The following is a 22827-nucleotide window of genomic DNA, read 5'->3' on the forward strand; positions in this document are numbered from 1 at the left end:
CAGACATAAGACTAAGATTTAGATCTTGGTACTTGGCTAAAATGTCCTCAGTTCCAACTAATGTACCATGCGTCATTTCCTGAAACCTCTGCAAAGGACTGCATGAGAAGGATTTGGGGGTTTATGTCTGAGTGTGTGTGTATGTGTATATATTAAAAAAAGACCAGGAATGTCAGTGAAAAATACCTTGACCTAATAAAAGATTGCGGTAACAGCCATTATATAGGTTATTGATCTCAAGTATAACACTTGTGGTAAATACACAGAAACCCACACATCCCCCTCCTCTGTCACACAGAGAGGTTGGAGTCAATTACCTGTCAGCCTTCACCTCCTCCACTGTTTCCATTACTCTCAGCTGTCACTGACAGAATTATCCTAAATGATGTTACCATCACCAGGTTTTAAATTAAATCATCCAGGAAATGTTGTTTTATAAATCAGATAACAATGACTAAAGTTAATGAGTTCAATCATGGAGATACATGAAGATAAAGAAAACTCTTGTTGTGTATATATATATGATGAATTTAGTTTGAGTCCCACATATTCAAAGAGCATGCAGCATTTATATCATGATAATACTGCTAAGTATGAATTAAAATTGGCAGATTTCTTATACCTGACAGGTGTGTTCATTTGTCATAGAACAAAGAGTTTTTATACAGTCTGACAGAGAACAGCAGGAAGATTTCCTGAAGCGTTATTTATGGTAATTGGGTTGAATCAGTCAGAGGGATAAGGAGCTCTGCTTCCTTAGTAGTGTGGAGTGGAGGGAGTTGTGATGGGTTGTCCATAATGGAGAGCAGTTTGTTCAGTGACCTCCTGTCCCTCACTGACTCAAACGGCTCCAAACTCTGGCCAGTGATGGTTCCAGCCTTGTGAATCAATTTGTTAATCCTACTCGCATCTCTGGTGCTGATGCTGCCCTGCCTAGCAGACAACAGCAAAGAAGAAAAACAAATAACAAACAGGGAGTGAAACATTATAAAAAAAAATCAAAAATACAGAAAATATGTACAAAAACTTAACAAATAACAAACTAAGTGTACTGAAAGGCATACTATGAAGAACATATGGGAAAAACATGGGTGCACTGCACACAGAAAGAACTGAGGTTAAACAGAGGCTAAATACACAAGTGGAACCTAATTGGTGAAAACAATTAGGAAAAAGCAGCAAATCACAGCAGTGAGTAAAGACAAGAAGCAAACCAACTGGACACATGAGAAAGGAGACTGCTGAATAAAACAGGAAGTGACCAAAGGAGCACACACAGACCCGGAGTGGGTGGCTGGAACACACACCAAGAAAATACAAGATGAAAACAGATATTATAAAATAGTGCAAGTGATAAAAAATTTAAAAAAAAGTAGGACAGGACAAGAAAAAAAATTGTGAACACTTGGCTTAATGGAGGGAAATTTAAATTTAATATTAAGTTGCTGTACCGTAACATGTGGCCGACAGGCACAGTGTCAGAGTTGCCACACAGGGTGGCACCTCCTGTTTCAGCTCATTGTCATTCTGCTGCTCTACCTCTCAAAGCCACCAGTAAAACTAAGCATTTGCATATAGTACTTGAAGACCACATATGTGAGCTTTTTAATCTATACCTGTAAGCGTGTACATTATATTCTTTATAGATGTGTTTGAGACTAATATGTGTGTCTGTGTGCTGAGCTCCTGTAAACTGCCCCAAGGTTACATTCACTCCTTTTGATTACTTTAGACATGTAGGAGGCCCGAGCAATCACCCACGTGAGGCACACTCAATTACGACACACACACGTACACCCACTCGTACATGCACACACAAACTCGAAATCCATCTCATGACACATGTCTAGAATAAGAAGTGGTTTGTGTGTGCAAGTGCATACAAAAACTGGTTTGTGTGGTGGTAGGGATTAGGAATGGGAATTAATGAGAATTTAGAGATTCCAATTCCATTATTTGATCCCTTATCGATTCTCTTATTGATTGTCATGAGGTTCTCATTGGCTCAGTTTCAAGAGTCACCATCATTGCTAAGCAGCAGTAAAGAAAATACATTCATGCAAATTAATTGCATGCTGTGGGTCAAATGTTTGCTGAGGTATTTGCCCTCTTTGCTTTGATCAGTGTTGGAGTCGTCACTCAAAAAAGTCATTATTACACATATTACACGGGACATTCTTCTTTCAAGTAATGTGGTACATTACTTGATTACTCCCAGGAAAAAGTAATTTGTGATCCTACTCGTTATATTAATTTCATAACAATATGTAAAAATATAAAAACCCCACACACACAAACACAAATTCCCAGTGAGAACACAGATCTCTAAGATCTTTCTCTTAGTAGAATCCAAAGCTAGCTGCAACAAGCAAAGATGAAAACCAGCACAAAAAAGCAATCGCCTTCCGCTTTAGAAACGTGAACAGATAGAAACGGAGGCTGCAGCCTGTTTGCTCCTCTGCTTGTTACCTGTTGAAGTTCAGGGTCTGGCTGCTGAGGTCGGTATTGACTGAGCTTTCACTCTGGGCTTCTTGGCTAGCTTAGCATTAGCATGCTCTCTCGGTGGATGCTTGCAAAGAACCAAAGTTATGTTAGCAGCATAAAGCAGTTGTTTCTGTCCAGGATTTTCCACTTTGCCATTTATCTCGTCCTTTTGTGCAATAAAAAGTTCATATCCACGCTCTAGACTGCGTCACTATTTTCCTCCTCTTACACGTGAACTGAAATCAGCTGATTGTAATTAGAGTTCAAGAACTGTTTTATGAACTAAAAATGGATGCTAGCATCTTCAAAACGGTTAAAGGATTGAATTGCTGTTATGGTTTTCCTTTCCCTTCATTCTCAACAACATTCTCAACAAAAACTTGGATTTAATGTTAGTTAATTTCCTTTCTTTAAAAATTAGCAGCAGACCATGGTGTTTTTGTTTTTTTGTGTTTCGTTTAAATGGCGAATTACATTTTCCCTTCAGGTTTGGGGCCGCTGCTTAAAAGACGTCTTTTAATTCATTTTATCATCATTACATAAATATAATGGTGGTAAAAGAAAGCACATCTTTTAGAAGCGGTACTGTAACCGGAAGGTCGCCGGTTCGATCCCCGAGCTCTCTGTCCTGGTCGTTGTGTCCTTGGACAAGATACTTTACCCTACCGCCTACTGGTGTTGGCCAGAGGGGCCGATGGCGCGCTATGGCAGCCTCGCTTCTGTCAGTCTGCCCCAGGGAAGCTGTGGCTACAACTGTAGCTTGCCTCCACCAGTGTGTGAATGTGAGAGTGAATGAATAGTGGTATTGTAAAGCGCTTTGGGTGCCTTGAAAAGCGCTGTATAAATCCAATCCATTATTATTATTACAGCCAATCAATGCTCAGTGATCACAGCTGAGTGATAAGCGATGCCAAAGAGAATCATTTTTGTTTGGCAGAATCAGTTTTTGTTTGAATGAAATGTTCCTTTCCAAGTAGAAACTGATGATTAACCACATATATTTACTCTTTACTCGGCGTAGTCTCAGTTTCAAAAGACATACAGTATGCACTTCACTTCACTTGTGCTCAGTGTGTACACACTTTGTATTGGCAGCATGGCTCAGCAATAAGGAAAATTTTCTGAATATTTAAATATCTTTTTATAGACTACACTTAGAATTTCAAATGGTACAAATATATAAATGTTATTACTACTTCCCTGGGTTTCACACTGGTTGCCTTCGCCTCATATTTTTGAATAGAGTTAAGATCAGATGGCCAGTTTGTTCCACTGATTACCCTTATTTTGCATAAAGTCTGTACAAAGACAGCAGAGCCTTCATTCCTACATCCCACATCTGCATGTAAGAAACCCCCCCCCCCCCCCCCCAAATATCTCAGGTTACTTTATAATGGCACTATTGTTAAAAGAAAAAATAAATAGGCATGCAGCTAGTTTTCTCAGAGTTTATTTTGCACTGTGTTTGAGACTGAATTCTTTTTCACTGCACAATTTAAATTCTCCTCATCCTGTAGAAAAAGGATTTCAAGTCCAAGGCCACACATCTGTTCGACAGCAGAGTTAAAGACCGTGGGTGGGACGGGGGTGCACTGAATCACCACGCATGGTTCCTGTCTACACTATTGATTTTGTGTGGGTGTTTGTGTGAGAGCGGTGTGTGTACTTATTGGGCGTGCATAGCCTCCTGCTTTGTGTGTGCGTGTGTGTGTGCGTGTGTGTGTGTGTGTGTGTATGTGTGTTGCAGATTTATGGTGTTGATGGTGGTTGTATATTAGAGTCATGATCAACTAACTGAGTTCTTTTTACTGGCCTGCACCGCCCCAGGGCTCAAGAAAAATGATACATAGGCAACGTGTGTGTGTACACATGCATTTATTTGTGTGTGTGTGTGTGTGTGCGCGCGCGTGCGTGCGTGTGCGTGTGTGCGTGTGTGCACACGTGTGCTCAGGGTGGATATATTACTGTCATTATCAGATCTACATGGATATAACATCCTGACATTAGTGGTCGATTGTTATAAGAGCTACGAGATCTCATTCATTGCCTCTTTCCTCTCTTGCGCTGTAGTTCACCCTGCTCTTCTTTGTTTACTGTTGCTCATTCTTCTCTCTTTTCCCCTTAATTACTTCACTTCTTTTTCATTCACAAAATTCTTTTGCCATAACTGTTAAAGCACAATTATGCCAACACAGTCAAAAAAATATAAACAACAACACAATTATAATGTCGCATCCTGGAATATTTGATGTAATATTTTTGCGCTTTAACACTTGTTTTACTTTCTCTTTTCTGTTTAAAAAGGATGGTACAATCATGCCGGCTTCCTTAATGGAACAATTTTGAAACGTACTTAGTTTTTTTTTTTTAGTCTACAATGTAATATAAGCAATGAGAAGTATTCACAGAAGCACAGCATGAAAACATGATAGCAAAACTAAAGAAAAAGTACTGAATGTATTTTTTATAATCAAGTACAGCGATAGAAGTTTCCATATGGTTGATGATAAATCAGCTGGCTAAATCATTGCTATAGAATACAAGAAGACCCAAGTTTAAGCAAAGTAAGGCTTCTACTTCAATATTAATAACTTTGTGGACATTATTAGAAACATACAACATGCAGTTCAGCATTATTCACTTGTTCATTCTTTTCAGTTCCATTCTTGTTATTTGTGCAATACTGTTTATTGTGTCTTATTTGCTAATATCTGTTGCATTTTAGGCAAAACCACAACAAGGAGGTAGAGAGGCAGGTTGCAAATAGTAACTTTATTGACCATAAAGTTGTTAACAAAACACAATGCAGAGCGTTAGCAGCAAATTCCAAGTCTAAGTCGTTTTATAAAAGCTGAAAGAAGACACAGGATAAAAGCTTGATAAAATGACAGACTGAGAAGTCATACATGCTAAAGACCCACCAGGTGGAAATGGCTAGTATAAGGTTCATATAGACTAAATTAGACAATAAGGATAGTGGGAAATGAGCAAAGGCAGGAAATAGAGCTACATGAGGGACAGGCCTTCAAAATAAAATAGGGAGTCACTAAAAGATGACATGGCAAAAACAACAAAATTTGGGGATCACGTGTCTTAAATTGTTTTCACACATTCAGAATGTCACTAAACATTAATGACAGGTGAAGATGATGACATGAATAAGAGTTGGCCAAACTAAAAAGATGAGTTACTGTGAGAAAAACATCTGTTTAATTATGGTTGGGACATTTCAGTTTAGACAAAGGAGTGGACAGAATTTTTATTTTTCCCTCTTGATATTTATCTGTGTAGGAAACTACAAGAGCTACATCCTCTCTTATCAGTTTAGATAAACTGCCTCCACACACACACACACACACACACACACACACACACACACACACACACACACACATACACAGTGTCTCATGTGTGTGTGTGTGTGTGTGTGTGTGTGTGTGTGTGTGCCTTTGATTGATGTTGATGCACTTGAGAAAAGCTGATCTGCTCTTCATAGGATCCCATAAAACTGTATGGCTGCTGCCCACACGCAATAAACAAAGTAAACTGAGATAAAATCCCATGTGTGTATGTGCAGGTTCAGAGGTTTGGCACCCCATGTGTAAAGAAGCAGCTCGGCTGGAGAGGAAACTGAGGGTGAGTGTTACTCAAAATACCTGCAAGCCCCTGCTCTTCCTCTCTGTTTCTGTTTTTGTCCTCTCAGTGGTTCTCTCTTTCATGCTGTGTCTGAAATGTCTCACTGTTGTTTTAAAAGCAGGTATGTCGCTCTTAGCATTGTAAGAAATGTGCTCAAATCTGCCCTCAGCGAATTTAGTTTTATATATAAAAATTTGGATAAATAGACTTTATTTTGCTGTTCATTTATAAAAGATTTCATTGTAATATATAGTTCGTCACCAGATTGTTCATACTATTGTTGTAGCTTTATTTAACAGAAATTGTCCAAACACAGCATAAAGTCTTATTGTATTTTTTCAAAGCATTTCATCGAAAGTAGAGCTGCAGACCTGCACTTTGACAGCTCTTGCCAGAGCCTGGTGTTATCATGAACATGCAAATAATAATCATCACACCATGGCAGAAAAGGAAGTTGTAACTTTACAAAACACACACACACACACACACACACACACACACACACACACACACACACACACACACACACACACACACACAGGGAATATGAATGTTAAAAGCAGGAAATTAACATTTGTTGTCAAATGATTGCTCAGCTCAACCGGGAAGTGAACACGTCAAGAAAAAAAGTGAGATTCAGCTATTCCAGCACATAGAGGAACATTTACAAGAACACTTACATGATTAAGAGTTGGCTTAATAATGCTGTCACAGTAAAAACATAACAGGTACAGAAGTGTTAGTTTGCAGCTATAATATTCAGTACAAAGTGGTTCTCTATCCTGAAAGATTAATACTGAAGAAAAAGTCAGGTATCCGCCTTTTTAAGTCTTTGTATGAAGTCAAACAGATTTGATATCTATAATATTACACAGTTCTGGCTGTGAGCAGAGAAGCTCCATCCACTTGCTTTATATTACAAACAAAAAAGCAGCATTAACAAAACACAATTTTTTAAGTGAGAGGCTAGATAAAGTATTTTAGTTTACTTATTTATTTTAAATTTGGTCTATATTGACATTTAATATCACACGGTTGATGCATGATTTTGCAGCTGCACCTGCATGCTGTGAATCTCCTGTTCTACCACATCTATTGGATGTTGATCTGGTGACTGTGGAGGCCATCTGGACTCATTGTAATGTTCCAGAAACCCTTTTTGGGGTGGTTTTAGCTTGGTGTGACTTGGTGCGTTAACTTACAGCTATTAGAAGATGAGCACACTGAGGCTTGATGCTGAGTAGTAAGGATGGAGTCCAGAGTGTGTCCCATAGACCATCATACCACCATCATTATACCACTTTAAGTGTTGATACAAGGCAAGATGGATCCAGGCTTTCATGTTGTTTACACCAAATTCTCACCCTGCCGTTCAAATGTTTGAGCAGAATTCAAGGCTTATTACCAGGTGACCGTTTTCCAATTGTCTGCCGCCCAGTTTTGGTGAGCCGATGTAAATTATAGCCTCAGTTTCCTGTGGTACTGGAGGTACTGGTGGTACTGGGTAACCAACTCAAGGTTTGAGGTGATGTGCTTTCAGAGATGATCTTCTGGATACCTTGGCTGTAACGAGTGATTATTTGAGTTACTGCTCCAGGTTCACTTTTTTGAGTAATGCATTAAATTAAAGTACTTTTCTGCGCTCACTGTTGTATTTAAGCTAACTTTATTCACCTTCTTGCTCTCACTGACATTTGTCCCACCAGCTGAGACGTACCTCCGAGACAGCATCCATTTCTCCTCCAGGCTCCTCTCCTCTCCTTGGCTCTCCTCACCGGCTCATCTGTGTGAGTAACCGTCACCATGGCTACGCCATGGTTGCGCCCTCAGCTGTCACAGTCACATCTGTCACTCAAACATAACCAGCATAGACAGAAGCACAAAAGAGACCCTTAAAGCTCAGGCGGTCTGTGCTATCAGTCTCTCAGCAGACTTCTTGTCTGTCTGTTGCCTCTCCCTGCCTTACTGTATGCCTACTAAAAGCAAATTGCCAGACTACTAAAGCCTTAATATGCCTTTTATAATAAGCAGGCTTTTATCTTAAGCCCTTTAGTTTCCTATCCAGAGTTATTGTCTTACAGTGCACACTTTTTAGCTCTATCTTAGATCGTTTAATGTCATGTTTAAATTTTTACTGGCCCATCAAAGATTTCAGTTTAACCTGCTCACCTGAATGTTTACCATTGCCTCATTTCCCTTCCTGTATGCTACCATATGTGTGATTTTCTATGCAAGAATTTGGGTGCCTCTTCTGTTGGTGATCGAGATTGGCTGTTTACAGCCAGTCTTCTACTTATGGTTTGGTCTTCATTTAATGTGTATCCCTGTCTACCTGTCTCTCTCTAACAGGCTAAGGGTGATGGGGATGTTTTGGAATATAAGCAGGTGGCAGCACTTCCCAGGGTTAAAGCCATATATGACATTCAGCGGCCCGACATTATTCCTTATCAGGCCGACCATGCACAGACGCACCTCTCAGATGACACTTTGGAGAGATGCAACCGTAGGCAGGTAGTCACACACACACAAATTCACTATTTGAATTTCTTCCGGTAAAAATAAATTGACCATAAGGTATTAAGAATAATGAACAGTAACAAATATCTTTTATTTCTCCTCATATCCAGTCATTGGGCTCCTTATCACCATACTCTCATGTAAGTACTCCCCCACCTCTTTGTGTAATGGTTGAGAAGGTAATCCTTACTCTAAAGTATTAAATACAAAAAGAAAATAGATGTAACCGGTTTTAATTTTAGAACTCAAAACAGTAAAGTTGAGTGATATCAAACACCGGCAACATTTGAATACAAAAAGACATAGTTTGATATTTTGGGACATAATTTTGTACCCTTGAGACATACCATCTTAATTAGTAAACTTTAGAAGTGCTGGTAGGTGGATTTTGTTCCCATCAGGCTGCATGCTTCCTCTGATTCCAGTCTACATGCTACGCTAACCTAACCACTTTCATATTTAATGCGCATCTATTTATATGCTAATATTATTGTTTCAGTCTTGGCATGAAGGAAAGTAACCATCCAAGTATTTCTTTAATTTGTGCCATCATTGTAACGGCACCGTGATAGTCTTCACTGTCTGTGTTTAGACTACATCTGCACATGTTTGTGCACTAGGACTGCTAGCAGCATACACACCATGTAGGTTAATAAACTGCTGTCAGCATGATTAAAACTGTGTTGTGGAAGTAACCTTGTGGTCTACTTTACTGCCTTTAGTAAATTAAAGCACATTACTCAGACAGCCTCTAAAGCAGCCTTTCCTTTCAGGATCTCTTGGATGGCATGGAGTTAAGAACAAGACGTTCCTCCAGCTCCCCCTATACCGACTCACCTGCACACAGTCGTCACGGAGGCTCCCCACTGCATTATTATGTCCCTGGTAATACTCCCACTCAAGCAAAGACACACACACACACACACACACACACACACGCACACACAGAGAAAAATAGCTGGATAGAAAGTCTTTGTGTGGGTGCAACTCACATTTGCATGCACATGTAATCCATCGGGTTATTTGTCAGTGTATCTTTCAATACCCTGTCTGTCTTACTGTTTGTGGATGTGGGTCATTGATGCTTTGGTTTCTCTCATTGTGATTGGCTGGGCTGAGTGCAGGCAGTGAAAGTGGCAGGAGTTCTCCTTATTATAGTCAGCCAGAGCCCAGGTGTGCTACACCCACCAACACCTTCCAAGGCCCCAAGCATTTCCATGTGCCAGGTAGGCCGTTACTGTGTATGTAGCCCTGACCCTAACCTGTTAACTAACCAAAACTTCACCACGTCAGACCAAAACTAATCCACAGTTCACTGATGGACCTCATTTGTTATTACTATATATCAGCTATAGCAGCTGTTCTCCTGCATTCATGCACACAGGTTTTAATTGGATTAAAATAATAATTTGATATTTTGTTGTCATTTTTGAAATAAAAAAATCCTTTATAGTCATGGCAAAAAAGTACACTGTCTCAAGTCTAAGGTTTTACATATGAGGACATAATAAAAAACAAGGTGGTCCTGAGCAGGTGTTAGAATGAGGTAAATACAACCTCAGATGGACAACAAGCAACTAACTAACAACAGCTGAGCCAAAATGTAGAAGCTGTGTGTGAAAGAGAAAATACGGTCCATGATTCAGTCGCTTGTAGAATCACCGTTAGTAAATTGAAGTAAACATTTTCTATACAACATTATTCATCTCTCACATCATTGTAGAGGAATTTCTGCTCACTCTGCTTGACAGCGTTGCCTCAGTTCATTGAAGTTTGTGGGCATTCGTTCATGGACAGCTCTTTGAAAGTCCCACCACAGCATTTTATTCAGGTTGAGGTCTGGACTTTGTCTTGGCCAAAGCAACCTAGATTCTTTTCTTTTTCAACCATCCTCTCATATATTTTCTGCTGTGCTCGTTTATTGTCCTGGTGCATGACCAAATTTCTCTCAAGCGTTAGCTGTCAGAGGAGTTCAAGGTTCCCAGGTCCAGTGGCTGCAAAACAAACCCAAATCATCACCCCTCTACCACTGTGCTTGACAGTTGGTATGCTGTGTTTGATTTTTACCAAACATGGTGCATTATGTGCACTATAGCCAAATACCCACAGTTTAGTCTCATCTGTCCAAAAGCCATTGTTCCAAAGGTATTGAGGGTTTTCCAGATTCACCTTTGCAAACCTGAGCCATGGTATAATATTAATATTTAGAAATAATCAGCTTTTTCCTGGCACTTCTGTTATCTTTTTTGCCATTGTGTTAATACATCTGAATGCTCTAGACCGTGGGTGTCAAACATAAGGCCTGGGGCCAGAATCGGCCCAGGAAAGACTCCAATCCGGTCCACTGGACGGCTTTGAATCTCCTCCTTTGTGAAGGAGGGGATTGCTTTTGGACTTTTAACTGTATTTTCATAACTTTTAAAGTTTTTCCTCTCAATAAATATCTCCTACATTTCCATTAGTACTACAACAAGTAGTTAAGTAATTGATAATAAAACACAGAAAATGTACTGTTTTTTCCACTATCTACTATCAAAATTGAGCTACAAGACCTTTTCTGTAATTTTATATATTTATTGATTTGTGGTGACAGATTTCAGGGGATCCATGGGTGAGGGGGCGGGTAGGCGACATCGATGCCCAAGTTTGTGAATATGATAAGTGACATAGGAGTTTCAGATAGGTGTATAGCTGTATCTAGGAGGCTGAGGGGGTAGCACTATTTTTGTTTTTGTTAATGTTCTTTTTTTTCTTTTTTTTTGTTATAATGTCGTGATAGTAAAAACCTTAAAATTCAGGATTTACTTTCTTTTTACCATGACTGTAACTAAAGAGTAAATTTGAATATTGAGTAATTATTGTGATGGAAGAACAGTCTTCTTGCTGGTTCCAATTTATCTACCCCCCTAAAAAATGAGTCACAAAAAAGTAATTTGAGATATTAATTACTAATGAGCACGATCCATCCATCATCATCTAGAAAGAGGAACAAAAGTTTTTCTGTAATTCATTCATTTTCATCTTTTTTTATTTTCTTTTATCCTTTTGCCTTTGTCCTTATTTCATTGATGTTTTAACAACCATACAATGTATTAATCCTCCTCTCTCATTGACCAATGGGCACTCTTTGTCTATTTTGTCTTTCTCATTTGCAGCTTTTGTGTAACATACGAGTACTTTAGTACTGTCATCTTGCAACAAATATCGGTTAATTTTATTTTAAGAGCCCATCAACCCTCCACTTTAACAACTTAACGCCTCTCTCCTCTCTGAATGCTTCACTCTGTCTTTGCTCCCTTCACTATAAAAGGCCTCTTCTTCTCAATATGAGCTGCATATTTGATTTCCCTCCATCATTCCCTCTTCCTGCCCCCACTCCATTTCTCAATTTGTGTTTCCTCAAGCTTTTTTTCCTGTCGCCAGCCCTGAAACAGCATTTCCTGCTTACTTTCAACAGAGTACGAAATGTATCTGCTGGATGCTTTTATTCAAAGTGTCTCAGAGTGTCATGTGCATACACATTTAGTGCATACAAATAAGGTTGCAAACTTGGTTGCATTTGTGGCACACAGTGTGAATGGAAATGTTTTCTGTTTTTTTCATTATTTATTGTTGTATTAAAGGCTAAAAGGCATTTATAGTTTACTGTGGCATGTTGTTGTGGCGCTTTCCTGTTCTTGTCTCTTCTTAGTTTTTTCTTTTTAATTTGGATCAACTTTAATTGCTCTCCACCCTCATCTTTATTCTTGTGCCGCCTGCTTTTCTTTCCTGTATTAAGCCTGGGAAGCTGTATTAATCAACCTCGGCATGTTAGTCAGGTTGTCTGGATGCAAGGCAGCACCTCTGCAGTACCAGTTTATCACCTGTTCTGTCAGCTTCTGTCGTGCTTAAGACTGTAAATGTATACAACTAATTCGGTGGGGGAGGTTAAACAAGGAAAGCCAGAATATTTAACTCCTCCGCTCTCCTCTGTGCACTGCATACTGGGATTTTGTACGGGAAGGTGATTGGTATAGTTTTACCTTTATATACAGTTTGCATGATATCTTTAAAGAAATGTGAGGTTAATTTAATTAATTATCTCATTGGTGTAAAGCTATGCATTGAGGTACTGGTGTTCTCCCCAGAAATGGTGTCCCTCTCTGGGGAAAAGCAAGTGATGCTAACAACACAAATAGTGCAACTAATGAAAAAAAATTGAAGGAGGAAGTGTCGCTGTGGCAGGTGATGCAGCAGGTTCAGCTTCAGTTGTATGAGATTAAAGATGAAAAAATGGTGGATGATGGTTGACATAATGTGGAAATACATTTTTCCCCTCCCTGCATCTGAGCAAATTCTAGACTTCTGTAAAAAAAATTATTACTGATGACTATAGTTCTGATAATCAGCATTTCTGTCAAGGCAAACGTATCCGACCTACCTTCGTTTCACCTTTGTCAAGTGTGGTGAAGGAAAATGACCTCAGTGTTGTGAGAAGAAAATGTCATTGATTTGGAGGTCTAGTCAGTAGTTTTGAGCTTGGGTTTGTGTTATAAAAGCATATGTTTTAGGTTTACTTCCTGTATGTTCTCACCTGTACCTCGTTCCCCACCATCAGTGTTCACAACATATGGTATATTCCTGTTCCCTTTCTTCCTGTGTGCACCTTCTTTGGTCTCCTGTTTTCCTTTGCTTACGTTTTTTATTTTGGATTTCTGTTAATGCCACATTATGGATTTTTAACATTTTGGACTTTGATTTTACCCTGAATAAAAATCTTGCTTTGTAATTCAAGTGTGCCATTCACAGCTCTGCACTCAATATTGCACATTAGGGCCATGATGTCACCCTAATGATTTTTCAGATCACCATACAGCTACAGAAGACACCTTCAGCACCAACTGTGGCAAATTAACATTCAGAAGCAGACCCCTCCTGTCAGTCTTTCTGAAGTCAGTGGAGATTAAGAAAAGATCACTAATATCATTATTTCAACATTGGGAGTTGGTAAGAAACACAACATCGTCATCAGTAATAAGAATTGCAAAAAGCTAGGAGACAGGAAAGAAATCTCACATGAAAGGCAACGAGGTTCTTGATTAGAATCTTTGCTAATGATATAGATCAGAGATGTCAGATTCATTTTACATCATGGGCCACATACAACCCATTTTAAGTGGGCAAGACTAGAAACTGTCACCAAGTGCTTGGTCAAAGCAAGCACTTGTTTGATTGTTGGGTTTTTTTCTGTATTATTGTAGACTCTTTACCTTACAATACAACGTGCCTTGAGGCGACTCTTCTTGTGATTTGGCACTATTTAAGTAAAATAGAACTGAATTGAATGGATGCCAGTCATGTAGATGGACGGATTACCTACACTGAAGTTGAACTTTCCTTTGAGAAGACTTTTTTTACTACCATTCAGCAGCTCAGTTGTGACTCCCTGAAGAGCCCTATAGGCAACAAAAAAAAGGAGAGAGAGATGTTAGGGTTTGCTAAGAAATCAGAGACCAGCTTCACTTCACTGTACAAACTATAAAAATAGCTGAATATTTTAAATACATTTAAGGATGGTCTGGAAGCCATTATTCATTATATTCAGACTTTCAATAACTCGCACTATTGGACAATTTAGGCCTTTGTGTCTAGAGGAAGAAAAAGCAGATCATCTTTGTTGCAGATGCTATTTCATGGGATAAGCTGTTGTATTCAAATACTGCTATATTGTTGAAAATAAGAGGACTTAGCAGCTACGTCACTGTACAAAGAGGCATTAGGCAGGGTTGGCCCCTATGTGGTCAGCCATATGCTGTTGCCTTTTAAATCAGCTTAGATGGGGTCTCACAGGTTTAACCTTTGCTGCAGTTTCACGTACATGAACTAATGTGCCTGCTTATGCTGATGATGCAGCTGTGTTGATTACTCGTCATAACAATTCTGCACATGATCGCATAAAACCCCACTAAAATATGTGAGCACACCCTTTCCAAGAGTTAACTGGTTGAAGAAGGCTCGAGATGTAAATGGCAGCTGGCACTTCCATCTAGGATGCACTGGAGCAGAAAGGGATGAAAAAAAATTGTGTTTTTGGAAAAATTATATTCTGAAAAGAAACTGACAGGGTTCTGAGGAGAAAAATCATTGCCCAAACCATCTAGCAACAGTTTGACTATAGGATGAGGTATTTGGTTGTGAATTATTTTGTTGCCACTTGACTGTTGTTGAACCTTCAAGTACACTTTTAAAGGAAATACAAATAGGACTGGCTAACTTTTTCTTGGGAGGATATCACTGGCTCAGATGTGCATTTCTGTTGTCACCTCTGTGTGAAGGTGGGCAGAGTCCGGTGGTTGCTTTTCTCTGAATAGAGTTCATGTGGATGATTGTATCGATTTTGGAGTGATAGAAATGTCCTCTGCAGAGTAACTTGTGGATCACTTGATCTCACTTTCTGAACATATTTATGTGTTGTAGCCACACTATGTACAGGTTGGGGTTGTAAATATGTACAGTAGCTTTCCTTTGTGGGATCAATAAAGTATCTGTCTAATTGTACAAAGAAATTGGTTTATTAAAGAATTAGTTAAAGGTCAAAGTTCTCCTCTTCTCTGAATGTTTATTTTGCTTTTTCTCACCAACTGACTCTCTTTTGTTCTCAGCTTCTGAAGAAACTAACATCTATAGAAAACCACCCATCTACAAGAGACAAGGTTGGTTAATTGGTCAAATTTTTGTGATTTCAAAACCTTTTTTGGGGCTGTGTATCTGTCCAGTTAGTTGATTCTTGTGTTCATTGTAGCATAGTCTTAGTGTGATAGTTCTGTGTGTCTGATTTAAAGAACCAGTTACAGAAAAGATCTGAGTTAAAGCTGCAGTATAGATTTATGGACACACTTCTTTGTTGTCTGTAATCTGCTACCTCTGATTAGATTCAGTCTTCTTAGGATTTTCTCAACATGGAAACACTCAGAATAAATGAAAGAATTTCTTCTGGACCCTTACACAGCCTTAAAGTAGCTGCAGTTTGACCCATCCCGTTCAGTTAAAAAGTTTATGGTGTGAATTAACTCTAATTTTGTTCCCCAATTTTTCAGCTCTTGTCAGTTGTCCACTAGATAAGTTTCACCTTCTGAAACTAGAAAGGTTGATGGCCTTTGGGTACTGATCACTTGTCCCTGTTAAGTAGGCTTTGGTTGGAATGGGGTAAACGGTCTATGAAAAGCCTAAGAAATACATGTTTAAAATGCAATTTCATAGTGAAAAATGATAAAACTACAAGAAATGAACCCAACATAAAGCAAGATGGCAGACACAAAGCAAAGCACCTCTTGGGGTAAACCGACAAACTGACAAAGGGGACAATACGGGACCACGCACACACACACACACACACACACACAGAGGGGTGACTGGAGGTGAAGCACAGGTGGGAACAAGGCACAGGTGAAAGCAATAATTTGGCAGATAGTCACAGCAGAGAAAAAGACCATGAAATAAAATTAGAGGTGTGGTTGTGCAGTTAATGTTGCTTAGGAAGGTTTCTAACAAATAGAAGTGACCCGGAAGTATCTGTATGGCAGCCATAATAACAAATCAAATTCTTCACCTGCTAAGAAAAGACCCTTCCTTTATTACGTGCAACAAACCATCCAACTGTTCACCAAAACAATGACTGTGATTTAGGCCTAAACCAAACTGATGGTGATTTTGGTCACATAAATGTTAACACTAAGTGTGTGTTTCTCATTTTTGAGTCAATTCAATCACTAATTTCACTTATATGAACTATATCAAAGTGTGTTTAAGATATACATGAGTCATGTCTGTGGTTGTATTGCCACCCTTTAGATTGATCATCATCATATGATATACATTTTTACTCGGGGCTAGCTGGGAAAGGCTCCAGCCTAAGTTGTTGATGGAGGGAATTTTACTTCAGTCACAGAAAATTTCAACAGTAGGTAGGATAAGAGTTACTGCATCATTGGTTAGGCAGGAAAAAAATAATAAAATAAGATTCATTTAATTTTATAGAATTTCAGCCTTTTTTACTAGTTCTTCTTGTAATTTAGTAATTTAGTCCAGCTATGGGACATTGTAGTTTTAACATGGTACACCATTTACAAATATGTGCATTCAGATTCTCTGAGTAAAAAGCTTTCCTTTTCCTGTTTCCTTATAAGTTCTTCTGGACACCTTTCCTTGATGTTTTCCATCAAAATCAGGTAAAAGGAAGGAGGAGTCAATTTTAGGACTACTTGATTATTATCCATAAAAAGAGACATGAGAAACTAACCTTCACTTCATATCAAAAAGAAGTGACCAAGAGACAAATAATACAGAGTAAAGATTAAATATGATGCCAGAGGCAGAAGAACAGATGAGGCTGGAGAAACTAAAAATATTAAAAACAGTAAAAATAGCCAATCTGTTACACCACCACTGCAGCCATTGTCTGTGCTTCTCAGTTTTGCTGTCATGTATCTGTTGGAGGAGGACTCATATGGAGACTCTTAAGGCAGCAGCATAAATTGAAAACACACCTTTACTTAAATAGGTTGAAAAGTACAAACTATAAATATTAAGGACTATACAGGAATCCAACAATTTAGGCACAGAAGACACAATAACAGACACTGTACAAGGACTGACAGAAAGATGCCATTATATATACACAAGGGGGGGGGGGGGGGGATTAGCTGAAGTGAACACAGCTGAGGGAAATGAGACACAGGTGAACATAATCTACAGTGGCTTGTAAAAGTATTCGGCCCCCCTTGAACTTTTCCACATTTTGTCACATTGCAGCCACAAACATGAATCAATTTTATTGGAATTCCACGTGAAAGACCAACACAAAGCGGTGTACACGTGAGAAGTGGAACGAAAATCATACATGATTCCAAACATTTTTTACAAATAAATAACTGCAAATTGGGGTGTGCGTAATTATTCAGCCCCCTTTGGTCTGAGTGCAGTCAGTTGTCCATAGACATTGCCTGATGAGTGCTAATGACTAAATAGAGTGCACCTGTGTGTAATCTAATGTCAGTACAAATACAGCTGCTCTGTGACGCCTCAGAGGTTGTCTAAGAGAATATTGGGAGCAACAACACCATGAAGTCCAAAGAACACACCAGACAGGTCAGGGATAAAGTTAGTGAGAAATTCAAAGCAGGCTTAGGCTACAAAAAGATTTCCCAAGCCTTGAACATCCCACAGAGCACTGTTCAAGCGATCATTCAGAAATGGAAGGATGGATGTATTGCGTTACCGCCCATCTCTGCTAACAACTGGGGGACGGAGACGGAAACTTAAGAAGACTTAAGAAACTCAAGATATAAACAGACCTCAGATTATAAAAAGTAACCACAACTCAAGACTAAAAGCTCAAAAACTTACTTAAAATATAAAATTCAGAGAGCCATAAACTTTATAAAATGCAAAACTATGCTTTTTCCATATTTCCTTTTGCGCTTCTTCATCTTCAAGATGAGTTCCAGCGTCACTCCCTTTCCCGAGCAGCTCAATTTTTCAAACAATCGACACTGGAGTTGAACATAACCGCATCAATTTTAAGATATGAGCTGTTGACTGTTTGGAGAACTGAATGCAAATGCCTCTCCGTAGCTTCTATGTAGGTTGATTTCTGCCAGCCCCTTTCTCTGTATGACCAAATATCTCATAAGTCAGAAGACCATTCAGTGAGTTCCCAGATTGACCTTAATATGACTGAATCTTGTATCACCCAGTCACACTGACTAGCCTGCTCAGTTTTTTAGCGTTCTAGCCAAATGCTACCTCATGAGACTTTTGGAAAAATGCACATACTAAATCACAGTCAGAGCTGATGGATTGGTGCATTCCTAATTATGACAGTAGCATTCCCCATACATCATGTTGATAAAGTTGCTTTAAGGTTACTTGGCTCAACTATAAAGGTATGCAAACTTGAGGTGGATGTAAAGTTTGATCGCAGTTTTGATACAGCCACATCAAACCTGTGATTACAGATTCCGCTGGTGGAACTGAGAGAAGCAGTGCCAAATAGTGTCTAGATGATCTATCTGTGCTCACATGGCAGGTCCAACAGAGTTACAGTTCTTCTGAAAGACCTCTGCATGATTTACATTGCGCCACAAAGTGCTGACAAGCCTCTCTCTCTCCTGTTGGGCAGTCTGCAAACTGGGCTGTGTGGATGTGGATTTACATTTACACCATTAATCATGTATAGAGCAGATTTCATATTAAGGCAAAATACCATAATCAGGTGTATATACGATACATTGATACCATAATGTGTTATAGGCAGATGTGGCTGCACGTCTGCCTATAACACTATGCAATAACACTATTTCATCTATTTCCTCACATGTCATCTACCACATCTAGATATACCACAGAAGGAATCACAAATAAAATGTTTTAGCAGCTCCAGCTGTATCAAATGATCTAAGTCAGGCCAAAAATACATTGCATCTGTTTTGGTGCATCTGAAAGGTAGCATCAGTTTTAGATGTAAAATGATACTAAAAATGGGGGTGAGGTGGAGCCATATTGCACTTGATCAAATGCTTAAGTTAAATGAATACTCAAATTAAATAAAAAAAAAACATCACAATACAAAAATGATAACAAATACGCACAAACAGATGGATTTTATTTGTCCTTCAAAGAAGAAAAATGCCATTCATGTATACACATGATTAGTTTAGTGGCCCTGAAGGTACAAATGCACTGCGTCTTAAGAAAACACCAGCAAATAGAAAAATGCTCAAAAAGCACACAAAAGACAAGGGCCGTTTGGGGAAACAACAGTGTGATGGACCAGCTGCAGAAGTGACAAACTAGCAGTTAATAGCAAACATGAATCTACAGTGTTATATGAATCATCTGATTAAAAAAAAACACCATGCGTGTGTCTTTTTCACATCTTTTCTACAGTCATTTGTGGTTTAGTTTCTGTCACGTGTGCAGCTGTGCTGTCACATTACTGTCTTCCAAAAACACTCCATTGTGTTTTGTGATTTCCTGTTTCCATTGTGGTTTGTGTGCTTTTACAGTGTTTTTCTGTTTGCTGGCATTTTTCTTAATTACTTCTTGTGAGATTTCAGCCCTAACAGAAACTTTACACACTTGTATAATACCTTAAAGTGTTTCATTCTGTTCATATTTTTTATTCAGAGTCAGCATTATCGCCTGCTTGAAGTTTTGTATCACACCCCCTCCCATTGTCTCTGACCTCTTTTCGATTTTCCATTCCCCTGTTTTTGATGCGTCTCCCCTCTTCTCCTCCTTTCCTCTCACATACTGTGCTCTCTCCCCTCTCTGTAAATATATGCACTATATCTGTCTTGTTTCTCTTGCACTCACGCATCAGCAAACACGTTGGTCAGAAAATCATTTTAAAGCCAACAATGGGAGGGGGGGAAAAAAGACACTTTCATTAAACAAGAACATCTTTAAGGCTTTCTACCCATATAGACGTTTCACTTCTGGTTGTTTTGTTGTTATTTCTAGCATGAAATTCAGCACAAGATCCTAGGACAAAAAGATTTTCTGTCACAAATCAAATGTTCAAAGTGTGTCTTTAACAATAAATTTAAAAAAATACCCTCAACAGCTTCTCTAATTATCTTCCTGTCAGAAATATCAGCCTCTCCAACAGCCAATAAGAGTAGGACCAATGACAATCTCACCAATTCAAATCGCCTTTCCACCTCAAACTGTAACAGCATTTATCACCCGAACTCCAACTACTACCCATATACTGGCTCTCCAAAAGGTAAAGCACCTTCTACTTAACAGCATGTTTTACTGCTATACACAAACTGAACCCAGAGAGCCAAGTGACAGTTTTTTCACTTTGATGTTCACTTTTTCAGTCTTCTCACTTGCTCCCTGTTACCTTTCATTTCCTCCATCTCTCTGTCTAGTCTCCAGGGTGAGGAGGTTTTCATCTGGAGGAGAGGAGGATGGACTGAATCATAATATAAACAGGGTAAAAATACATCTGTTGCTTCTTCCTGTTATATTTTAAGTGAGGGTTAATATTTAATGAGCCAGTTAATTAAATGCTTCTTTCCAGCCTCACTTGACATGATACAAAGTGATGCCCCTGTACTCCTCTCTTCTTCTGTCCTCACATCCTTTATCCTGCATTATTCCATCACCATCTGTCAACTCATGCACCCATCCCACTCAATCAACTCTTATTACTCCATCTATCTGTCCTTTTGTTCCACCTTGTTTTCCCATCTCTCTTTGTTCCTCCCCTCTGCTCTACTTTCCTTCACTCCATGCAGGGAATTGGCAGATTGATCCTGAAGGAGGAGATGAAGGCACGAGCAGGTTGTCACGACAATGACCAGTGGGGTAGCAGACACAGCTCCCGCTGTAGCAGCAAGGAGGCGCTGAGCAATCTGGGATACAGCTCCCTTAATGGCTGTAAGTGTGTGTGTGTGTACATGTGTTTATTTACATCTTGAATATGCCAGTAAGCTGATCAACTTTATTTACCATGCATTGTCACATGACAGTAGGTTAGGCTCGTAATCTTGTCTTTAGTATGATGAATTTGATGTGGGATTTTTTGCAGATATATTAGTAAAAGTCTATATTGTAATTCATTATAGAAAAAACAAACTAAGTCTGATGATTTTAAGAGGTGGTGCCATGGCTATAAGTTGATTAGCTGGAGTAAAGCAGAAATATTCAAGTGGATGTATTCTGCTTTTTTCTTATTTTATGGTGTGTATATATATAAATACTGTTACACTGGTGAATGCTCACATTAAACGTGGCTAAAGTTTGAAATAATGAGGTCAACACAGGCTTCAGATGGCTCTAAATGCACAGTTTTTTATACTCGTATTTTCATATGACATCACTGAGAGCAAATATCCCTTATATGGTCATCTCAGGCACACAGGACTGTGAGCAGCGCAGCCTAAGTCATCCGTTGTTCAAACGGTTTGTTTTTGCGGGACAGCTAATGAGAAGAAAGCTTACTTAAAAAGACAGGAAAAGGAGCCACAACAGACTGTTTTTATGGCAATGCTACAAACACCCCTTTTATCTGGTTAAGTAGCGAAAGTCTGTCTATTGGTTGTTCCCTCATTTGTTCCAAATATTGGAAAAATATCTCCCTGTCTACGGGATAAACCATCTCTCTAAAGTATCTCAGTATTTACTGGACTCCATTGTTTTATCTTCTGTTTCCCATATGATTTATATAGTAATAAAATATTAAACGTTTGCATGTTAGCATTATCAGTGTGACCATGTTAGCATGCTGGTGTTCATAAAGAATTTTAGCTTCAAATAGTAGCTAGCCTGGCTACGTCCTTTCTGTCTCTCTTCTGGTGAAAGGTTAATGATGTTAAGTTTGCATGGCTTATGGATATATTCCCAGTCCCTGGAGTATTTTATTTATTTATTTAATGTTTAAAAGGTTTGAGGCTTTAGTAGCTAAAACAACATTAGTTTTGGTTTGGGCTAATTCTGATTAGGATGCAGTGACTGAAGGTTAGATGTTAGGAAATAAATGTAGTTTCCTTTATAGCTGGAACAGTGTTGGGTGTTGTACTGTTTGCTGACCGAGCCTGAGCAGGTGGGGTTTTCCCGCTTCTGTGTTAACTCTTTAATTGATCCCATTCCTCATTGTGTTCAGCAGATAACGCGAGACAAAGATGGAGAGATTTGGAGAAAGGCAAAGAAAGCGTGCGTTGTGTTGTGTTGTGCTGGGGGTCCAGCAGGAATAAAAGGAAGCCTGTTAAAGCGGAACAAAGAGTGAACACTATAGAAAGTGTATAGATATAAGGGTGAGAGAGAGAATCAGAAGCTAAGGCAATTTGGAGCTGTTGAGAGAAGATGTACGACATGAAGCCTTAGAAGTAAATCAGGGTCAGAGAGCGGTGGAAAAAGAGGGAAATGAGCTCTGTCCACAGGGAGGTCACGGAGAGAGATAGAGGTATGAATAATGTGGGTGCTCAGTGCTGTGTAATCACTATGGGTTTATGGTGCTTGCTGTTATTACACTGATTAGAAAATCCTGACAGGCGCACTCATCTGTTCTTCAGAGGAAGCTAATTCCAAAATGGGATGTTCACCATTTTTCAGAAATGGAATGTACTGCTACAAACTGACTTACATGCTTGGTGACTTCCTCTCACTGAATTGATTCGGACCATTTTTATCCACGCTAGC

The 22827-nt window shown here is 39.0% G+C and overlaps 1 protein-coding gene across 4 annotated transcripts in view; it reads left to right on the forward strand.

Annotated features, from left to right (window-relative positions):
- Nucleotides 1-22827, forward strand: part of LOC101463825 (actin-binding LIM protein 3) — a 56398-nt gene that overhangs the window by 23407 nt on the left and 10164 nt on the right. For 3 of the 4 annotated variants that reach the window (XM_076889306.1, XM_076889307.1, XM_076889308.1), the window contains 10 exons: nucleotides 6062-6120; nucleotides 7827-7907; nucleotides 8470-8631; nucleotides 8748-8777; nucleotides 9411-9522; nucleotides 9762-9863; nucleotides 15279-15329; nucleotides 20267-20404; nucleotides 20556-20620; nucleotides 20925-21066. In XM_076889306.1, the coding sequence (XP_076745421.1) occupies nucleotides 6062-6120; nucleotides 7827-7907; nucleotides 8470-8631; nucleotides 8748-8777; nucleotides 9411-9522; nucleotides 9762-9863; nucleotides 15279-15329; nucleotides 20267-20404; nucleotides 20556-20620; nucleotides 20925-21066 (942 nt within the window). The remainder of the gene's footprint in view (nucleotides 1-6061; nucleotides 6121-7826; nucleotides 7908-8469; nucleotides 8632-8747; nucleotides 8778-9410; nucleotides 9523-9761; nucleotides 9864-15278; nucleotides 15330-20266; nucleotides 20405-20555; nucleotides 20621-20924; nucleotides 21067-22827) is intronic. The other variant, XM_076889309.1, reaches the window with a different exon arrangement.

The sequence above is a fragment of the Maylandia zebra genome, linkage group LG10, assembly GCF_041146795.1.
Source record: "Maylandia zebra isolate NMK-2024a linkage group LG10, Mzebra_GT3a, whole genome shotgun sequence".
NCBI lineage: Eukaryota > Metazoa > Chordata > Actinopteri > Cichliformes > Cichlidae > Maylandia > Maylandia zebra.